The sequence below is a fragment of the Mauremys mutica genome, chromosome 20 (genome assembly GCF_020497125.1).
Source record: "Mauremys mutica isolate MM-2020 ecotype Southern chromosome 20, ASM2049712v1, whole genome shotgun sequence".
In the NCBI taxonomy this organism is placed as follows: domain Eukaryota; kingdom Metazoa; phylum Chordata; order Testudines; family Geoemydidae; genus Mauremys; species Mauremys mutica.
This window is the reverse complement of record NC_059091.1, coordinates 23790129-23810551: the sequence shown is the minus strand read 5'-3', so window position 1 is coordinate 23810551 and position 20423 is coordinate 23790129. Positions and strand designations below refer to the sequence as shown.

The following is a 20423-nucleotide window of genomic DNA, read 5'->3' as shown; positions in this document are numbered from 1 at the left end:
CTTCCAGTGAGTCACTGATGGATTGGAGAGTGGGATCCAGGAGCTCTGACTTCCAGGCTCCTGCTCTAATCATTAGATCACACTAAAGCCAGCAGTCAGGGTGGTGAGGTTCTGCTAGGCTAGAAGGCACTGTGGCCTAGTGAGTAGAGTAAGGGATCAGGTGAAAAGAAATATGGATCTGGTCCTAACTCTGCCACTGACTCATTTGTGTGTGCTTGGGAAGAGTCACTGCCTTGCTCCGTGCCTCGGTTTACCCACTTCACTAGCATCTCCCAGAGGCTGTGAGATGTCTAATTAATTAATGCTTGTAAATTGCTTTGAGATCCTCAGTCCAAGAACGCTCGGGAGTGTCAAGGGATTATTGTAGACTGGACTCTACTGCCATGGGCTCTCTTGTAACATGAACATGCTCCGTAACAGTAAGTGTGATGTGTGTCAGTAGTACGAGTGAGCACTCTCCTTCTCTAATATATCTGAGGCCTGGCACCCTTCTGCTGATCCGGCCTGCTTCAGACCTTCAGATTTCTAATAATATTTGACTTTTGCATAGCACTTTTCACTGCAAAGCTTTTTGTGAATCCTTCAACATAAACCACCAGTGAAATGCAGTCACTTCTGGGGCTTAGAGGGGCAATCAGCAGGTGCACAACAGCAAAAAGAAGGGAAATTTAACATAAGAACATAAGAACAGCCATACCGAGTCAGACCAAAGGCCATGAATAAGAGAGAAAGCCCTGCCTTACTCTTTTGAAAAGTGTCCTGGGATGTTTCCATATCCGTAGGAGCTGATGGACCTTGTTTTATTTTCATTTTATCCATGAATCTCCAACACAGTGAACTGCACAGGACTCAGCCTTAGAAGGGGTGAGCTGGTGACGCTGTCAGAACCTCCAGCAGGCCTGGAGACGAAATTCTGCTCTTTTGCTGTGAATCTGTGTCTTTACATCAGTGTCACTGATTTGCAGAATCTGGTCTAGCGGGTTTCACGTCTGAGTGCAAAGCTATCCTTTCCCAGGTGCTGGACCAAATCCAGCCCTGGTGTAAGAGGAGAGTTGCCCCTGGGGTTGCAGTTGATCCGTCAAGCTGAAGCTTGATTGTTTGTTATGTGGAAATGAATGCACTTTCCAAAATCCCAGTTTCATTTGGAGATGCAGGCACTCAGCACCTCTGGAAACCGGGCCCAGGGCATCTCAAGTTGGGCACCCACAATCCAAGGCCACTACCAAAAATGCCAGCTTAAGGGCCTGCTTCTCCTCTCCCTCATGCCCACTGGCTTTGGTGGAGTTACTGCGGATTTCCCTCAGTGGAAGCGAGCGCAGAAGCAGGGTGATCTCTAATTTCAGTACAGTTAAAAAGGGTGTGTTGTAGCGGTGGGGATCTGGGAAAGATAATTGACGCAGCTTCGTAAATTGCATCCTGTTATAATATGGGGATTGGTTCTGAACAGGTTTCTCCAGAACCGTTACTTTTCCAGGCCTGTTTGTGCAGAGAAAGATGAACTCTGCTACTGCTTTTTCCTACTGTAATTGACTGTAATTAGTTATTAACCATGGGGTGTAATTAAGTTATTGCTTAACGAATAGAACAGCAGGGAGCTGTTTCTATCCCCGGATCGCTTTACAATTGATTAATTGTTTTTTCTTTCTTTCTTTTTTTTATTTTGTTTTTTCCTCTTTTTTTTCTCAACAAAAGGAAGCAAAAAAAAAAAAGCCTTATTTATTATCATTTTCCCCACTGTTGGCATGGCAACACAGGCGTACGTTACGGAATTACAGGCAGCTCAGCAACAGTCACAACAGCAACAGGCGCAGCAACAGCCGGCGGCGACGGCGACAACGGCAGCACCAGCAGCAGCCCAGCAACAGTATGTAGCGGAATTGCAAAGCCCGCAGCAACAACCAGCCACTCAGAAACAGTATGTCTCGGAAATCCAGGCCCCCCAGCCGCAGGCTCAGGCCACGGGCCAACCGACTCCAACACCAGCCCCACAGCAGTATATCATAGTCACGGTGTCCGGTAAGTCTGGGAGGAGTGTGGTGGGGGAAAGCCTTATGGCTTCTCACATGTTATGGTTGCTCCTTCAGCCTGAGTGGTTAGTTAATGCCAGGGCCTTTCAGAATTGTTTAGGCTGAGGAATCGATTATACGAGCCAGGTATATTCTTGGTGTTACCTTGTTTATTTCCAAAAAATGTCTACGGAGTGCTGTTTCTCTGACCATAGAAACAAACAGCAGCAGGCAATTTCCTTCCTCCGAAATCCCTATGCCTGCGCCTCTAGCGAGCTTTGTGCCCAAGAAGCTTAGACACTCTGCTTCACCTCAAGGTCACACACTCCTGGCTGTTTTTTCCAACACACACAGGCAGCAACCAACATCCTAGCCCCTGTGTTTGCAACCAGGGAAACCCCTCGGCCCATACAACTTAGCTCTGACCTATCATGTGACCTAGCACCTTGGGCGGTAGCTTCCATGTTTGCAGCTGTCTCTGCTACCTAAAGGGTCTTGATTGTTTCTTCTGTTGGGCCTAAAACTATGCTTGCCACAAACATAAGTTTTAGGTCTGGGATTGTCTTTAGATACAAGATTCACTGCTAGCCCCTTTCAGCAGAACATTATGTATATTTATTCCAGTCTTGCTCCCTCAGGAGACCATTGACTTCAACAAGAACAGGATCAGGCCTAGAGGTTTATATTATCTGTCTATGGACACAGCCTCTGGGTACATGTATATAATTGAAACAAATAGCAATCACCTCTGCCTTCAATAGATGGGCATGAGCTCCTTCTTATCTGTTTTAGGTCCTTCTATGACCTGGGATCACCACAGTATCTGAGCGCCTCACAGTCTTTGTTGTATTTACCCTCAGGCCCCCTCAGGCAGCAGGGAAATATTTTTATTCCCATTTTACGGATGAATAACTGAGTCCCAGAGAGACTAAGTGAGCTGGCGGAGGTCACACAGGCAGAGAATTGAATTGGGTCTCCCAAATCCCATGCCAGTGCCTGAACTACTGGAGCCATCCTTCCTCTCTGCCTGATCTTCCCTGTCCACCTGGCCACTTGCCATCCTCTGGATCAGCACCAGTAGTACGGTTCTGCAGGGAATCTCTGCCCCCAGGGACAGCTGTGCAGCCTCATTGCCTTTGTAACCCCCTCGGAATTAATCAGCAATTCTCTTGATGAGGCACGAGCCACAAGAGACTCTACCTTGCTCCCCCAGAGCTCTCTTGGCTCCGCAGGACTAATCAGAGTGAGAATCAGCCAAATCTGACTGTTGCCTCTACAGTCAGCAGGTAGATCCTGCCAGGGCAAAGGTCTGAGAGGTAAGAAGGAGCAATAATCACGCTTCAGAATAGAACATGTGCTTTAAAGTATATCCAAGCTGTGGCTCAAGTAAACAGAGGCGCCTTTATACAGTGATTTGGAGAGCTGACTCTCCACTGAGAACTAACCATACATCAAGAGACTTTCAGCAAGAGATGGACTTATTCCAATGCACTGCTGCTATTGAGAATGTTTATGCGAGGCTCCTCCTTTATCATCTCTCGGCAACTCCAGATTCAAATGTACTCGCTTTTCCAGTAAAAAGATAATAATTTAATGCCACCAGACTGCAAACTCCCCCTGAGATCGGGGAGTCAAGCCAGGTTCTTTCCGGCTTACGCATCATCAATTCAGATTTGAATTTGGAATGTAGTGTGTTCCGTTGGTGATGCCTGAGTCAGAATAGAATCCAGCTCATTCTCCCAGGACTGGGTTTCCTCCGCAGGTCTAACAGAAACAAGAGGTCATAAAACCGTAGGTTAGTCTCTGTAGAACCTAGCTCTCTGCACTGTTATAACCATATTATTTATTGGTCTAGAGCCAATCTATCAGGGTTTCATAGATTATAAAGCCAGTAGAGATCCTCTAGTTTGACCTCCTGTATAACCCAGGCTATAGGACGTCCCTGAATCAATTCCTGTGTGTACGAGTTTAGAAAAACATCTAGTCTTGATTAAAAATGGCTAGAGACGGAGAATCCACCGCAGCTCTTGGTAAATTGTTCCAGTGGTTAATTACCCGGACTGTTATAAACGTGCGCCTTGCGTCTAGGCCGAATTTGTCTAGTTTCCAGCCAGCCGAGCTTCTTAGACCTTCGGCTGCCAGACTGAAGAGCCCGTTATCAAAGTTTTGTTCCCCACGCAAGTACTTTCAGGCAGTGATCAAGTCACCCCTTAGCTTTTCTTGGTTAGATTGAGCTCCTTGAGTCTATCACTGTAAGGCAGGTTTTCCAGTCCTTTAAGTCATCACTGGAGTAGATGAATGGTGAGTAAGTAGAAACTCTTGAGTGCTTGCCTGTTTGTTAAGATGCATTAAGAACTGAACTCCATCCATAGGTACCACCATTTGTCCGGGGCTGAGTTCTAGTTTCTGTCTCAGAAGGCAGGTGCGTGAAGGCCCTTTGTCCCCTGTCAGATCATGCGAGGAAATCCTTATTGTAGCACGTTATTGTGATTCAGGGCAGAGTCTGAATAAGCAGTACAAAGAGATACATTAATAGAGGGAACATTTCCAGTTAACTGACTCAGAACCAACCAACCATCCCTTCTAGATCTAAACACCCCCAGATCAGGAGCAGTTGGTTTCCTATAGAAAGGAAGATTGTTACTAAGTAGCTGAGGGCAGGCAAGGAAAACAGACGGATAATATTCCCGCTGACTTCAGTCGCGTGTTGCAGAGTTGCATGAAATATCATCCAAAGAAACCTGGATAGCCTGAGATAATAATCAGGCTCCACCTAAGCTGTTGAGAAATCTCTTGAGCCTTTTGATTCATGTTCCGGTTGGGAGTTTTAACAAGATTGTATTTTCCTAGCAGTGGAAAGTTTAATTGGAGAAGGTGCTGGGGATCAGATTCTAGCTACCGAGCTACTCCCTGTAATGTCCTAAGACATCCACCCACAACCAAAGCTGGAGTTTATCTTTCTAGCAGACTTCCCCCAACACTTCCCTCCCCTCCAGTTCAGTTCCATTAAGGGCTGTCTGTAGACACTAGGTTTTAAAGCTAGCTTGCATTTTATTCAGAGAAAATTCGTTGTGATTCTCAAAGGGAGTGTGAGCTAGGGCAGATTGTCCACCATGCAGACCCTGTCATAATAGATTGACCCTTCTGTTCGCAATCCTGGAGTGATGCAGGTCGGAGATCTGCCACGAATCTTATTCCTTCTAGTTCCCTGGCATAAAGGCCGTGATCCTCACCAAGTGTAGATCGATGCAGCTCCGTTGATGTCAGCTGGAACTATGGGTGCCAGAACCTCTGAAAATCAGGCCCCAATATTAGTACCTGGCTGGCTAGAGGGGGAGCGGGAGGGGTGATGTATATGCACCTAGTTGTTAGAAGACATCGGTCTCCTTCACTCTTCCAGAAATCATTTCCTACTGGGCCAGCTCAGAGCTGTGGCTGTGAAAGCCCCCGAAGCTGCCTTGGGAGAGCAGTCATCCAGTTTCTCACTTTGCTGCCTTGTGAAGGAAGCGAGCGTGCCTCTCTCGGGCATCGCTTCTCGCTCCTGGGAAGCCATTAGGGCACTCCAGGCGCAGCATTCTCCAGCGCCTATCAGCGCTGTGCCCAGAGGGGGACCCTACCTGGGAGGCACTCAACTCCATCGGGAGAGAGATTGCCAAGAGGTGCTGAGCCTCTGCAAACTGCCACTGACTGCTACCCTCTAGCACCTGGCGAGATCTGGTCCTTAGTCAATGACACTGACCCTGGTGCAATCAGACAAGCCTCTCTTGTTCTCTCTCTCTCCCCACCAGTGTAGCAGTGGAAACGGTTCTGATAACACAAAATGCCTTGTAATCCCAGGAACCCACGCTCTGCTGCCTTTAAAAAGAGAGAGCGAGAAGGAAAGCAATAATAATGAAGGTTTACTTACCATCTGGCCTTTAGATGAAGGAGGAGGGGGTGGGGGTGACTTGATGCACAGCTGAGCAAAGATCTCGCCACCTAAGAATTTGTGTAGGGGCCGATTTCTTTCTGCATTCATCTCCCACTTAATCTAATTGAAACAGGCACCGATATGTTTGCAGACAGCACAAAGAGCTGGTTTTCCTTTGCAAAAGTTATTTAGGCACCTGGATCTGAATGGGAGTTAGGCGTCTAAATACCTTTGACGTTCATCTCTCCACCTGCACAGCAGAGGTAATAATACTTGTAGTTGCCTACCTCAGAGAGTAGCTATGGTGCTTAACTCAGGTCTGAACATGCTTTGTAAACTTAAAGTGCTGTCGGATCAATGGCTGTTGCAGTTTTAGGCACATTAGAAATACCCATCAAAATTAGAGGAGCTAGAATTTAAAGGGAAGGAATATTATAATAGTGTTACGTTTCTCTAAGGTCTTTGATCCTGACCTACGCACATACACACAGACTCACTGAAATGCATCTGCCTCTGGGGCAGAGGGTTGCAGCCACTTATTGACTAGTGGGGAGAGCAGGAATTTTGGCCAAAACACTTTACAGAGCATGGGATGGGATCTTTAACAAAATAAAAAGAACCATCTCTCGTTTTTATCTAGCGCTTTTCACCAGTAGATTGCATAGCATTTTACAAAGCAGCTCACTGTCATCATCCCTATTTTACAGATGGGGAAACTGAGGCATGGAACAGCAAAGTGACTCACCCAAGGTTGCCCTGTAGAGCAGTATCAGAGCTAGGAAATGGCCCAGTCCTGTGCTCTGTCCAGTAGGCCACTGCACCTCCCTTTTAATGACCTAGTGTGATGACAGGGGGCATTGTGCTGCTGGACGGCATGGGAGAGCCAGTGGAAATGGATTTTCAGAAGGCTTTTGGCAAAGTTTCACCTAACTGATCATTGTCCAAACTCCCGACATCTGGGTTAGGAAAGAAGGGGCCAGGGCTGCTCATTGAAGACCGTGGGAGTTCGGGCAGATCAGTCGAATAAGGTCCTCAGGCTCTGGAAGCTGCATCAGAATCATTGGGGGTAGCAATGCAGCTTCCTGTGTGAAAAGTAGATTGCAGGAATCAGGCCTGGCTGGGCTTAGACTTTTTTTCCCATCTTTAATGTCTCGGATTCTGTGGTGTGCAAAGTAGCCAACACAAATATAGTCGCTATCAAGTGCCAGATACTCTGCACATTACCAGCGTGAGGGCCCTGCTCAATTCATCAGGAAATGCCAGAGCACCAGACCCATATGACCCATCTTGCAAAAGCTTCCTCAAAATCCATCTCCACTGGTCCATGGAATCATAGCTGTTAAAGTGGGAAAAGGACTTCCTGCTTAGCCAGTCCTGTCTCCCAGGGTTCCCAAGCTGTTAAACCCATCATTAACATTGATTTGTTCAAGTGCCCTAAGGAAACAGACTAATTCACCATCCTGGAAGGTCGCTGAGCTATTTTTTTCCTCCTCTTCTGTTGATAATGTCAAACGAGACACCCATGAAACGTGATCTCCTGCTTCTCGATTAGAATCAGCCCTAGATGAGCTCCCCCTACCCCTCCCTGGAAGGATCAGAGGGTTGGGATTGCACCTTCTAGGATGGGGGATGTTTATACTAAACCAGCCTCACTGGAGCTTTGGTGAGAACTGGCAGGGATTAGGTGGCCAAGGCTCCAGGTTATAAAAGCCTTGGGTCTTTTATTACCTGTCTCGCAAGGAAGGGGAGCAAACACAAACGCACACCCCTGTGCCCACTGCACCATGTATTACGATTGTCTCTGTACAGCTCCTTGTGATCGTAAGTACCTGGCTTGCTTCACAGGGAATCTTTGCATTAAGGGTCCATCGAACAGGCCGACTGTATCAGAGACCTCAGTCACCTGTTTTCTCACTAGTTTTTGGTAGGGGCAGTTGCTGGTTGTTTCTTTCTGTTAGAAGGAAATTCACACCGGGTGCTGCACAGTAATCAGAGGAGTTATGCGCAATGGCAGAGAGCTCCATTCTACACGTGGGCATGAAACGACTGAGCCACGGGATTGGGAGTCAGGACTCCTGGGTTCCATTCCCAAGTTTGGGAGCTGTGACTAGAACTCCCCATAGGTCCCAACACCAGTCCTGTGCTCAGTCCACTAGCCCCGGCTGCATCTTGGGACCCCCTTGAAATGTACAGGAGGGATTTGGACACCTTTTCTGAATTGCCTTCCTCAGAATTTTCATGCAACCTTTTCTTCTCCTTTTCCAAAATTCAGAAGGTGCCATGAGGCCCAGTGACTCCGTCTCTGAGTCCAGCCCGGGCTCGACGGCCACACAGTCCGGGGTGCCAACACAGGTGGTGCAGCAAGTCCAGGCCACGCAGCAGGTAGGTGGACAAGCAGGCGATCTTCCTGGGGGACAGCTGGGTGTTGTTAGACTTGTTGCAGGGGGAATAAATCACGCTAGAATTGGGCTCCTTGGATTTGTTCGTTGCTTCTGAGCCTGGTGAACATGAAATCATTTCAGCTTTAGTGGTCTAGGGCAGGCTGGGAGGCTGTATGTCTGGATTCTGTTCCCAGCTTGGGGGCGGGAAGGAGGAGCTAGTGGTTAGAGCAGGGGCTGGGAGTCAGGACTCCTAGGTTCTATTCCCAGCTCTGGACAGGGAGCGTGTCTCGAAGTTACAGGGTGGGGAGGACCAGAAATCAGGACTCCTGGGTTCTGTTCCCAGCTCTGTCACTAAGTTACTGTATGAATTTGGGCAGGTCGCTCCCGGCTCTGTGCCCTAGGACCAAACTGGGATGATGATACTTCATCCCCTTTGTGAAGTGTGTTGACGCCCTCTGCTGCCAGGTGCTTTATTAAATGCTGGGGCCTGATGATAACCGGAGACTGTCCGGGTGCCGTTGCTCTAATCACTCCTGCTTCCTCCATTCACCTTGAACTCTGGGTGTTTTGTTTGACAGAGGCTGTTGGTTCAAGCCAGCGTGCAGGCTAAGCCACCTTCGGTATCCCCCCTCCAGCTAACAGGTGTGCAAGTGCCGCAGCAGGTAAGCGATGGTTCAGAATGCCCTGTGTCCTGTGCTCTTCCACACTTCTCCTCTGCAACCCCCTGTGCTTGGCAACCTTGCAACTCACAGTGTCTGTGTTAAACTGCCCCCAGATCATAGTTGTAGGCACAGCTCCCTCACTGTACGTTTGGTTCATTCACATACCTACAAGCAGCAACCTGAGGATCTGATCCTCCTTTCCCTTCGACCAGCGCAAAGCAGGAGTAACTCCTCGGAAACGACGGAGTTTCACCGCTGTTAAAGCTCGAGGAAAATCAGGCTGCATGAGGGGCACCCAATCATGCTGACCCAGGGAAATAACAGTGCTTCTGTGACTCGCCGTGTTAGTGGATAAGAGATTAGAAGTTAGAAGTGGGTAAGAATCATTCAGATCAGTTAATCCAACTGGTGCAGGGGAAGCTTATTGTTTAGCGAGATTGGGGTCCAGATTTAGTGGTGCCTTAAATGGGGTTGCGTGTTGGGTGCAACGCTGGTCAGAAGAATGGATTGGGTTGGATCCAAGCCTCATTGACATCAGTGCAAGGGAGCTGGAACCATTTGTATAGTGGTTCAACGGCTCTCAGCATCCCCAAACTGTAACCCCTGTATATGATGGAAACAGCTTAAAGCTAGGGAGTGCGGGTTAGGGGTAGGGTTAGGGCCTAGCACCAGTGTGTTAGTGGCTAAAGGTGGATTGTCTTACGTGGGAGCAGGATTTTACTTAGCTGATGTAAGGGGGTGTCACGGAGTGTGGGGGAGACAAGGCCCGGCACCCCCAGCTTCCTGCGATTCACCAGGACTCTCAGCCAGCCAGCCAAGCAGAAGGTCTATTTAGACGACTGTTCACAGTCCAAGACAGGTCTTGCAGGTACAGACAACCAGACCCCTCAGTTAGGTCCCTCTTGGGGGGATGGGGGGCAGGGAGGCCAGAGCCCTTTTGCGAGGCCAGAGCCCCACCTGGGCTCCCCTCCATTTTTCTAGCCAGCTCCAAACTGAAACTCCCTCCAGCCGTCTTACTCAGCCTCCCCCGGCTTCTTCTCCACCCTTTGTTCCGTTTTCAGGGCAGAGGGTGTTAGTTACCTAGCCTCCAACCCACCCTCTTGGCTTAGGTATCCTCCCTCAAGGCAAGTCTCCCATCCCCCAATGCAGACAGTCCCTGCAACCCCCACCCAGTATTCAAAGACACACTAAGAACATTCCCAGTTCCTCACAGGGGGCATGAGGTGGGAAAAGCAAATCACGGGAGGGTGGAAGATAAAAGAGGCCCTGCCAACTCATTTATTTTCCCTACCTGTTATTTGCTTTTCCTGCCACTTCCCCAGGCCTTCGGCCCCCTTGATGTGTAATTGACATGCGTTTTGCATCTCCCTGCTGTGTAATTGACATGCGTTTTGCACAGCACCCTCTGTTCCTACATATCACAGGGCCTCCCAGCTGCTGGGTGAGTTCTGCCTCCTTTGCACTAATCTGACTCAGCCACTGGTGTGTGTAATTGACGTCTGTTTTGCATGCCCACTGAATGCCAGAGAGGTTTATAGCACCTACACCCCATTCTCCACTCACTTTACACCCCGCGTAACTTACGCCATTATTTATGGCCACGGCTGATTCTGGATCAGAGGCCATCAGAACTGCCCCGTCTTATTCCAGGTTTGAATGTAGCCCTAGGACTTAAGTGGTAACTGGACCCATTGGGCTCAGTTAATCCCTGGTCATATAGGGCCAGATCCAACTCTCCTTGACAGCAATAGGAGTCTTTTCACCTACTTTAATGGGAATTTAATCAGATCCTTTATGTAACGCTTGGGTTACCTGATCCCAGCATTGGTCTCAGGGAAATGCACAGCAGCAAAGATGGCTCATAATTGGAATTGTGGCATGGGCATTGGAAGACACAGAGGCTCTCCCTGCAGTGCCGGCAGATGGGGAGCGGGGCTGTTTGGCCTGTGGAATGGACCTTCTAAAACCAGTGACCGTGTCTTGAGAAAGAAGGGCGGTCATGTGATTAAAGCACAGAATCAACCACACAGATGTCAGGAGATCTGGGTTCCATTTCCGGTTCACCCACAGTCTGTCTGCCTGGTGGACTTTGAGGGCATGCAAGACTCCTCAATTCTATTCCCAGCTCTCGGAAAGGAGTGGTGAGTGGTCAGAGCAGGGGGCTGGCAGTCAGGACTCCTGGGTTCTATCCCAGCTCTGGGAGGGGGAGGGGGGTCTAGTGGTCAGAGCAGGGGGGCTGAGAGTCAGGACTCCTGGATTCTTGTCCTGACTGTCTCAGTAACTTTGAACCAATCACATACTCTCCCTACCACTTAGTTTCCCAATCTGCAAATCAGGGCTAATTCTTACCTACTTCTCCTGGGGCAGGCGGTATGAGTCAGAATAGCATGGGGGATGCCCTCTGACAGAAGGTGCTATCTTGGTAAAGCATTACATGTGTAACAAAGATGCAGCTGGAGGCATATGGACAGGCATCCGGAGACTGCAAGAAGGTTTGTGTGTCTATCATTCATCTAGCACAGCTGGCGGGCCACTAATCATTATCTAACCAGTGGTTCCCTCCACGGCTGGGACAGACTGGCATATGCCCAGCACAAGGGAGTCTCAGTTCTGTGCAAACTCGGATCCGCTCTGCCTCTGGCTTTTCCTTTCCAAGGTAAAAAACACTGCCAGGCAAGTTGTCTTGCCTTGAATTTATCAGTGATTGAAACTCATGTGGATTTGACAGCTACACACAAGCAGAGGGGTCGCAGACGCTGAACTAGGCAAGATTAAGGAGAGGAAGCAACATTCCCATATTTCCAGTCCATGGTTGGTTTGGCAGCTTCTTTCCTCTACATGAAATAAATAAAATATTTCCCAAAGCAGTTCAGACTCCGCACGGTAGCACTGAAATGCAGCTGTCTCTGGGAGTTCGCTCACAACCAGATGGTGCAGTGGGAAACTTTGGCCAAGGACAGCATTAAACGCTCTCCCTTAGAAAAGAAACACACCATGAGATCGTTCCTATCCCAGCACTTCTGTTGCAAAGATGTTCTCTAAAAGCCCCTGAAGGATTAACATTTAAACGACCCCTGAATCTGGGTTGCTGAGATATTTCTAATCTGATGTTTAGACCCCAAATCTGTCGCCTCTACTGATATCGAGGAGAGCGACTCCTGTGTGATGATTCTTCATACTGAAACCTACCAGGTTACTGGTGGGAGCATTTGCTGAATGGTGGACATTGCTGGAGATGGCTACGGTGCTTTAAAGGACGGGCATAGGAAGAGGAAGCTGCAGCTAGCACATCGCATGGAGACTCCTAGAATCATGGAAATGTGCAGCTGGAAGGGACCTCAAGAGGTCATCTAGTCCAGCACCCTGCACTGAGGCAGGACCAAGTCAAACCAGACCATCCCTGACAGTGGTTTGTCCAACCTGTTCTTAAAAACCTCCAACGAGGGGGATTCCCCAACCTCCCTTGGAAGCCTGTTCCAGAGCTTGATTCTCCTTCTCGCTAGAAAGCTTTTCCTAGTATCTAACCGAAATCCTTGCTGCAGATTAAGCCGATTCCTTCTTGTCCTACCTTCAGTGGACGTGGAGGACAACTTATCATTGTCCTCTTTGAAACAGCCCTTAGCATATTTGAAGACTGTTCTCAGGTTTCCTGCCAGTCTGCTTTTCTCCAGACGAAACATGGCCAGGGTCTTTAATCTTTCCTCTTAGGTCAGATTTTCTAAACCTTCCATCATTTTTGTTGCTCTCCTGTGGACTCTCTCCAGTTTGTTCACATCCTTCTTAAAGTGTGGCACCCTGGAGTTGGGACTCCAGCCGTGGCCTCACCCGTGCCAAGTAGAGCCGGACAATTGCCTCCAACGTCCTACGTGCCACACTCCTGCGAGTACACCCCAGAATGGCCCTACCCTTCTTCACAACTCCGTCACATTGTTGGCTCCTATTACATATTTCATTTGTGATCCATTATAGCCCCCAGCTCCTTTTCAGCAGAGCTGCCCTCGGGCCAGTTATTGCCCATTTTGTAGTTGTGCATTTGATTTTTCCTTCTTAAGCCTGGTAGTTTGCACTTGTCTTTACTGAATTTCATCATGTTGTTTTCAGATCAGTTCTCCAATTGTTCAAAGTGGTTTTGAATTCTAATCCTGTCCTCCAAAGTGTTTGCAACCCCTCCCAGCTTGGTGTCATGCTCAGATTTTATAAGTATCCTCTCCATTCCATTATCCAAGTCATTAATGAAAATACCGAATGGCACCTGTGTCAGGACAGACCCCTGCAGGACCCTAGTAGATACGTTCTCCCATTTTGACATTGAACTGTTGATAACTACTGAGGATGGTCTTTAATCCCGTTTTGCACCTATTTTACAGTAATTTCATCTAGACCACATTGCTTTAGCTTTCTTATGAGAACGTTACTTGGGACTGTCAAAAGCCTGCCTGAAATCATCTCCAAAGCAGAAGAAGCTACAGAGGACCTCTGTGCTTCACAGCTTCTGCTGGGTTCCTAGTTCCTATTAGATCCCTGACAAGGTTCTGATGTTGATCTACGGTGACCTTAATGGGTCAGACCTCCTCCATCACAAAGCCGTCTCGATAGCGAGATGTCAGGGTGAGTCAGCGCTCACCACTTTTGGGTGAGCGTCATGATTTGCCTCTTTCTCAGACTGTCACTCAAACCATCAGAGCAGTAGAAAATCCAGACAGATCAGAACCCTACAGCCAACAGCTCACCCAAAGATTTGGACGGAGTCTTGGCTGTCCGTTCTGGACAGATCTTACTGTGTAGTGCCTAATACCTCAGTGATGGGCTGTTCAGACATGCCAGTTGAGGTCCCTCTGTTTGGACTAGCATGATGGACACTGTAGTAGGAAGAGAGCCTGAGACACAAGCCTTTGTATTAGAGGTTTAACTTTGTATATTCACTAATGTTTTATCCAGTCGGCTTTTAAAGTCCCAAGTGTTGGGGCTCCCACCCCTCCCTTTGGAGAGGCTCTTCCACAGCCAGATCTCCAAGCCAAGATGCTGTCCCAGACCCTAGTTGGACCAGCTTTCATGCCGCTTCACAGTGCCCTGGGTTAACCTTTGGCCGTTTCGGCTAACGTTCTCCTTAGGAATGGCCTGAAAAGCCTTTTCCTGGGTAATGCAGCTGCCTTGACAGTGCAGTGCTAGAGGAACTGCAGAGAACCTAAAACCACATCTCAGCTTGTCTGCGTGCCAGGCAGGTGAAGAAACCACCTATCAACTGGCTGCAAAGATTTTCTGCGTGCTGGCATCTCCTGAAGGTGGGCTCAAGGAGAAGAGAATGGGACCCAAATGCTGCATCATGCCTCCAGTTTTTGGCAGGTTGCAGTTGCATTTGGAAAGAGAAATAAAACGTCCTTGGCCAGTGTGGCGTTAGTCTGCGTGATGGAAGGCAGCCGTTCCTCAGAGCTACAAAAAGGGAACGCTACAGAATTTGCCCCATTGCATATTATTTTCACTGACTCAAAGAAAGTAGAGATGGAAAAGCCCTTATATCCTCTCCCCCATTTCCCAGCCAGTGTATTTCTCTCTTTGCTTTGTTTGTCTAGCGTTTAAAGTGCCCAGGTGATCGCACGCCCCCTGCCTTGGGACACAAGTGGCCAGCCTGGTTGATGTTGGCCAGACACAAGCAGATGAAGGGAGCCAAAGAGGTCATTTTGATTTAGTCATGGTTCTGTGGGGGAGTTAGTCCACATAAATACTGAACATGCCGAATGGAAATTGACTGTACTTGTGAGTTCTGTTCCCAATGACACTCTGGCTCGGGCTGTACTGGTGAGTATTGTTACCCAAAGCCAATATAGCTTCACTTACACTCTGGACTAGCGCCGGCTGCCCAGCTCGGGCGGTTCTCTGGACCAGCGCCGGCCATGACCTGCTCTGCTCCCCAGCGGCCAGCAGAACTTGGCCTTCCTCTGACTGCGAGGTGGTCATTAACCAGGACTTCTTTTGTATCATCCCTTTGCAGCGGCTGGTGGTGCAGAGTACTTCCCAGGCTAGCAAAGGGAGCCAAGTCTCGGTGACCGTGCACAGTGTTCAGCAGCAGGTCCATTCTCCACCTGAGGTGGGTGGTGGGATCTTGGTCCCTCCCTAGCCTGGGGAAAGCCTGACCAGGCGCCCAGGCAGCCACAAGGCGGGAAGATTTGTTTGCATTGCTCTGTGTCGCTCATTTACCCACCACCTCAGTTCACCACCAGCATCCTTGTCTCATCGCTGCAGCATTTCACCTTCACAGCCAGACATCGGCCTCTTCCTGGGGAAAGATTCAGCCACCCCACTTGCATGTGTTTAGCTCTGGGTTTAGATCTGGCCCAGAGTTTGACACCAGGGTTTCGTTTGGCCCCAGATCCTGTCCAGACCTCAGGCTGGGGCAGGGGCATGTTCAAGGGATATTTGTTTGATGGTTTAATGATCCCCATTGCGCCCTGAGTAACTGGCAGGTCTGGAAAACTGCTCTCCCTGGTCACTCACAATCGCACGGCATTGATCATTCGGGCTGAAGTGTTGGTTTACAAGCGACGGGCTCAGTGCAGGGGGAACCGTCGTCTGTTTGACAGCTCCGGCTAGATGAGCCAACGGCCCCTAGGGATCTAGGCTGATCTCGGTTTTGACACAGGAAGGGGATTGGTGCGAGGTGCATGAGGCACAGAGGGAGGGGATCAAGCCACCATATTTTGTGCATGTCCTGGGCATAGACTTACCATCCTGGAGCACCTCCTCGTGGCAAGATCTGGCATTGCCGCTCCTCCGGAGGTCAGGGGTCTGTGCAGTGACTAGCTCACGCTGAGCGCCCCAGCCAAGGCCCAGCTCAAAGGAATGAAAAGTTCCCCCCTTCCCAGGCACTGATTCTCAGACTTCTTCCCCCCCTCAGGCCTGTTTATGGATCTCTGGCTGCCCTCTCCCTTCAGGGATGATCCCAGATGCTCCCTTCAGATCCCTTTGTAGTTCCATTCCCAGAGAACAGAAATTCCCAACTTCCGGTCTCCTCCTATTGGCCGTGCAGTCCCTCCTTTATAGGGCCCACCCAGCCTGCTTCTCCCCGGCTGGGACTAATCCTTCATTGCCCTCCAGATGCCCCGGAAGAGGCTAATTGGGCTGTCAGGCATCCTGTAACCCTGTCCCTGCCAGCAATCCTCATAACCTAAAGGGACATTGGCCCAGATCTTCCAAACAGTGCAGGCACTTCACCCCCATTGAAATCAGTCGGAGTGAGGCTCCTACGTACCTTTGAGGGTCTGGGCCATTGTCATGCTCCCCGCCTGACCTGCGCTGTGTGGAGCTGTCCTGTTGAGCTCAGTGGGACCCTTGTGGGGAGTGAGGGCTGCAGGGTCAGACTCTCGGGCTCTGCTTTGGGCACATTTTAGTGCAGGCCAGAATGTCGTAATGACGTGTTTAAATGATTCACCATAGAGCGGTTTGGTAATAAATATAAGTACCTTCCCCTGCTGTATTTGCACAACTCCCCTCCCACCCCCAGCCTTGACCGGAAAGGGCAGCTGACAAAACAGAGTCTGCTTTCACTTGCTGTGCTGAGCAAAATAATGAAAGTAAAGTAGGACTCCTGGTTTCTGTTCTCAGCCCTGGAAGGGGAGTGGGGTGTAGTGATCAGAACAGGGGGTGGGGAGCCAGGACTCCTGGTTTCTGTTCTCAGCCCTGGAAGGGGAGTGGGGTGTAGTGATCAGAACAGGGGGTGGGGAGCCAGGACTCCTGGTTTCTGTTCTCAGCCCTGGAAGGGGAATGGGGTGTAGTGATCAGAACAGGGGGTGGGGAGCCAGGACTCCTGGGTTCTGGTCTCAGCTCTGGAAGGGGAGTGGGGTGTAGTGATCAGAACGGGGGTGGGGCGCCAGGACTCCTGGGTTCTGGTCTCAGCTCTGGAAGGGGAGTTGGGTGTAGTGATCGGAGCAGAGGGCTGGGAGCTAGGACTCCTGGGTTCTGGTCTCAGCTCTGGAAGGGGAGTGGGGTGTAGTGATCGGAGCAGAGGGCTGGGAGCTAGGACTCCTGGGTTCTGGTCTCAGCTCTGGAAGGGGAGTGGGGTGTAGTGATCAGAACAGGGGGTGGGGAGCCAGGACTCCTGGGTTCTGGTCTCAGCTCTGGAAGGGGAGTGGGGTGTAGTGATCGGAGCAGAGGGCTGGGAGCCAGTGTTAATAACTCAGAGAAGGACCTTTGGCAGTATGTGATCTTTTAGCTTGGCAATGTCTCTCTTCCCCATCCTGGTTTTTACACACCGTAGCTGTGCAGGAAACTTGTAAGGAAGAGCTTTGCTAACAGAACTGGCGAGGGGTGAGTGTCCCCCCAACCCCTGCCATGAAGGGAATGATTGGATGGTGTCACATGATGGAAGCATGTGACTCAGACCCAGTCCTGCTGGCCTGGGACATATGAAGGGAGCAGGAGTTCAGGCCAGGAGCAGGGAGGCTGCAGTACAGTTGTGCTAAAGGAGGCAAAGACCTACTTTGCAAACCACAGTTGGGAGCAAATTATCAAGTGTGAAGTGAGCACTCAGCACTGCAGGACACTAGAATAGCTAACTCAAGCCCAGACCCAAGGAGTGCTGCCTAGTGGATAGAGCTCTGGACTGGACTTAACAGACATGGGTTCTGTTCCCAGCTCTGTCACTGGCCTGCTGGGCGACCTTGGGCATGTCACGTAATCGCTCTGTGCCTCAGTTTCCCCCACCAGTAAAATAGGGACATGCTATTCACCTCCTTTATAAAGTGCTTTGAGATCTACTGACGTAAAGCACTAAATAAGAGCTAGGAATTATTATTATTACTTTTTAAAGCTTGGCAAAAATCAGGCAAGAACGCTCTTGGCGATGCAGAGGATGACAATAATATAGAAAGGAAACATTCTTTTGGTTACACATTCTGAATTAACTTGTGGAACTCTCTGCCACTGGATGTTATTGGGACCAAGAACATAACTAGAGTCACAAAAGGGTGGGGCATTTACATGAATAACAGGAACAATTACATTAGATTGAATAACGAATGGCAAAGGGGTTAGGAGCAAACCCTGCCTGAGAGGTGGTAGCAAGAAACTTCCTCTTTGAAGCAGCTGTGACTGGTTGCTATGGAAGATGGGATAGTGGATCCAGTCTAGCAATTCCCATATTCCTCACATTGTCTCCCCAGAGGTCAGGGGGAGGGGGAAGGGTGGCATTACAGTACCGTGCTCTTGTCTACCCACTTCCTGTGTTGCTGTCACTTCCTGTTGTTCCTGTCTTAACCTGCATGCTTTTCATCTGTTCCACAAAGCACCATCCAGAGCTGGCAGCTAGCGAAGTCACCCCTCAGAACAGCACACGGCTGTGGGTGGTGGGCTTGGCAGAGCCAGGAGGGATCTGAAACAGGAAGGAGGGGGTATGTGTTCCGGGAACACAATCTGGGTTACTCCTTCCCACTAAGCAGCCGATAAAACACCTCCCCCTTGTTTTTCCAGCACTCCCCTGTCCAGAGCAACAGCTCCACCGCCAAACCAGGACAAGTGCAGCAGCTTCAGGTGCATGGAGTCCAGCAAGTGCCCGTCTCGCAAGAGGTGCTGTATGGTTGCAGATCCCAAAGTAACCCCCCGGGGTGTCACCTGAGCCCTCTCTGGTGGGGAAAGAAGAGCCCCCGGGGGATGATGGTAGTAAATGCTCTGAGGAGCTTGGCTTTGGAGCGCCATTGGGTGTGAGCGTGTCCCCACCGCAACAGCTGCCAAAAACAATTTGAGTCTTTCCCCCCCCGTAGCCACTCACAGCTGTTGATGTTTCAAAGAGGCTGCAGCTCAGACCGTCTTTGCTACCTACAAACAACCATGAACCTTGCCAAGTTTTGTTATGGCTGGGCAGATACAGTCCGGGCAACGTCAGAGTGATGTGGCCACTCACTGGCTCCAGCCTGGGTGCCCGAGCCCTGGCCTGTGGGGCCTCCGGGCTCTGTTCCACCCTTGGCTGCCCTCCAGGAGGACTATTAGCATTTCTAGCGGTGCCTGTTTGAGTTAGATGAGGACACCCGGGGGCTATAAATGGTGGTGGCTTGAAAACTGACCAAAGGAAATACTTTCTCCCACAACATGGAATCAGACTGTGGAACTCCCTGCCACAGGAAGTGATTGAGGCTAAGAACTTAACAAGATTCAAAAAGGGACTGGCCACTTCTGTGGATAAAAAGAATACCCAGGATTGTTATAATGAATGATAACCATTTTGGAAGAGATGTTACATTTCCTGCCTCAGGGTTTAAGCCAATCTCTGCCTGTTAGGGTCTGTCTACACTGCAGACGGGAGGTGTGATTGCAGTATCTGTAGACAAACCCAAGCGAGATCAAAATAACAGAAGCAGCGAAGCCACAGCACTGCTGGCAACAGCCATTTGAACATGTAGCCAGGGTCACTGCCCATCCTGCCACAGCTTCGCTGCTATTGGCACATGAGCTAGCTTGATCGAAGGTACCTGGGCACGTCTACACACGCTCCACCCCAGCCCTCCCGACTGCAGTGCAGACAGACTCTTAGAGACCAGACTGAGATATAATGTGGAGCAGATTGTCCAACATCTGCTTCTGGAGGGTCCTTACACCTCCCTCGGTCACGTCTGGTGCTAGCCTCTCTCTGAGGCAGGACGCTGGGCTGCTCGGCTCCAGCCTGGCCATTCCTGTATTCCTAACTCACTCACCCAGGAGCCACCAAGCAGCCGTCAGATAGGAGCAGCTGAGGGTTACTACAAGCTTGGGCTGGGCTATAAGTGACCCAATGAGTGCGTGCCATCAAAGCAAAGACGGCCTTTCTGGGCCTCTCTGTTCATTGCCTTGCGCTAACAGACCCCTTTGTTGGCAGCCTTAGCACTGAGGCCAAGGAGAATAGCCAGAGAAATGGAGCCCCCCTCTCACCCCCGAGATTGCTCTGGTGCAGGGCGGTGTGCATGCATCAGGGCACGTGCCCTGCCTGATTTTGATCTCGGAGTAACCAGCCTTGGACTCTCTGGGGCCATCAGGTGGTACCTTTCACCAGCACGGACCTCACTGCAGGAGGTTGTTGATGGCCTGTTTGTTTGCCTCCACAGCGCTCGGTCGTGCAGACCACCCCCCAGACCCCGAAATCGAGCACAGTACAACAGCTGACGGTGCAAGGACTCCAGCAGGTTCACGTCACTCAAGAGGTAGAGCTTTCCTGTCACGTAGCGAGCTGCCTGGGGGCTGTGCCCTTCGGCTAGTTCTGAGGCAGACGTCCTCTGCCCTCGGCCGGGTGCTCCTGAGCTAGACCAACGGTCGTCTCTTTGCAGAGTAGCTGATCTCAGCATGGGCAGAGAGTTTAAGGTCAGAAGGGACCATTAGATCATCTGGGCTGACCTCCCCTGGAGGAACATGTCTCACCAAATCAATCCCCGGCCACTGCAGGGGCATCTCGCTCCCTCCTGGTCTCTGCCTCTGGCCCCCAGTCTCCAAGGGCTGAACCGCCTGG

At 50.1% G+C, this 20423-nt stretch overlaps 1 protein-coding gene and 1 long non-coding RNA gene across 7 annotated transcripts in view; one reads left to right on the top strand and one right to left on the bottom strand.

Moving 5' to 3' along the window:
* Positions 1-20423, top strand: part of RFX1 (regulatory factor X1) — a 49584-nt gene that overhangs the window by 6303 nt on the left and 22858 nt on the right. For 3 of the 5 annotated variants that reach the window (XM_044994632.1, XM_044994631.1, XM_044994635.1), the window contains exons 2-7: positions 1693-2016; positions 8189-8298; positions 8876-8959; positions 14949-15044; positions 18422-18517; positions 20026-20121. In XM_044994632.1, the coding sequence (XP_044850567.1) occupies positions 1743-2016; positions 8189-8298; positions 8876-8959; positions 14949-15044; positions 18422-18517; positions 20026-20121 (756 nt within the window). In that variant the 5' untranslated portion in view covers positions 1693-1742. Of the gene's footprint in view, positions 1-1692; positions 2017-3710; positions 3802-8188; positions 8299-8875; positions 8960-14948; positions 15045-18421; positions 18518-20025; positions 20122-20423 lie in introns of those variants that run through there. The other 2 variants (XM_044994634.1, XM_044994633.1) reach the window with 2 other exon arrangements.
* Positions 3841-20405, bottom strand: LOC123353508. 2 transcript variants are annotated; one of them, XR_006574517.1, is made up of 5 exons: positions 20336-20405; positions 18170-18323; positions 5746-5861; positions 5240-5297; positions 3841-4509 (listed from the first exon to the last, which is right to left on the bottom strand). It is a non-coding gene; the product is annotated as an uncharacterized LOC123353508 (long non-coding RNA). The 2 variants fall into 2 exon arrangements; XR_006574518.1 differs by lacking the exon at positions 20336-20405 and adding an exon at positions 19853-19914.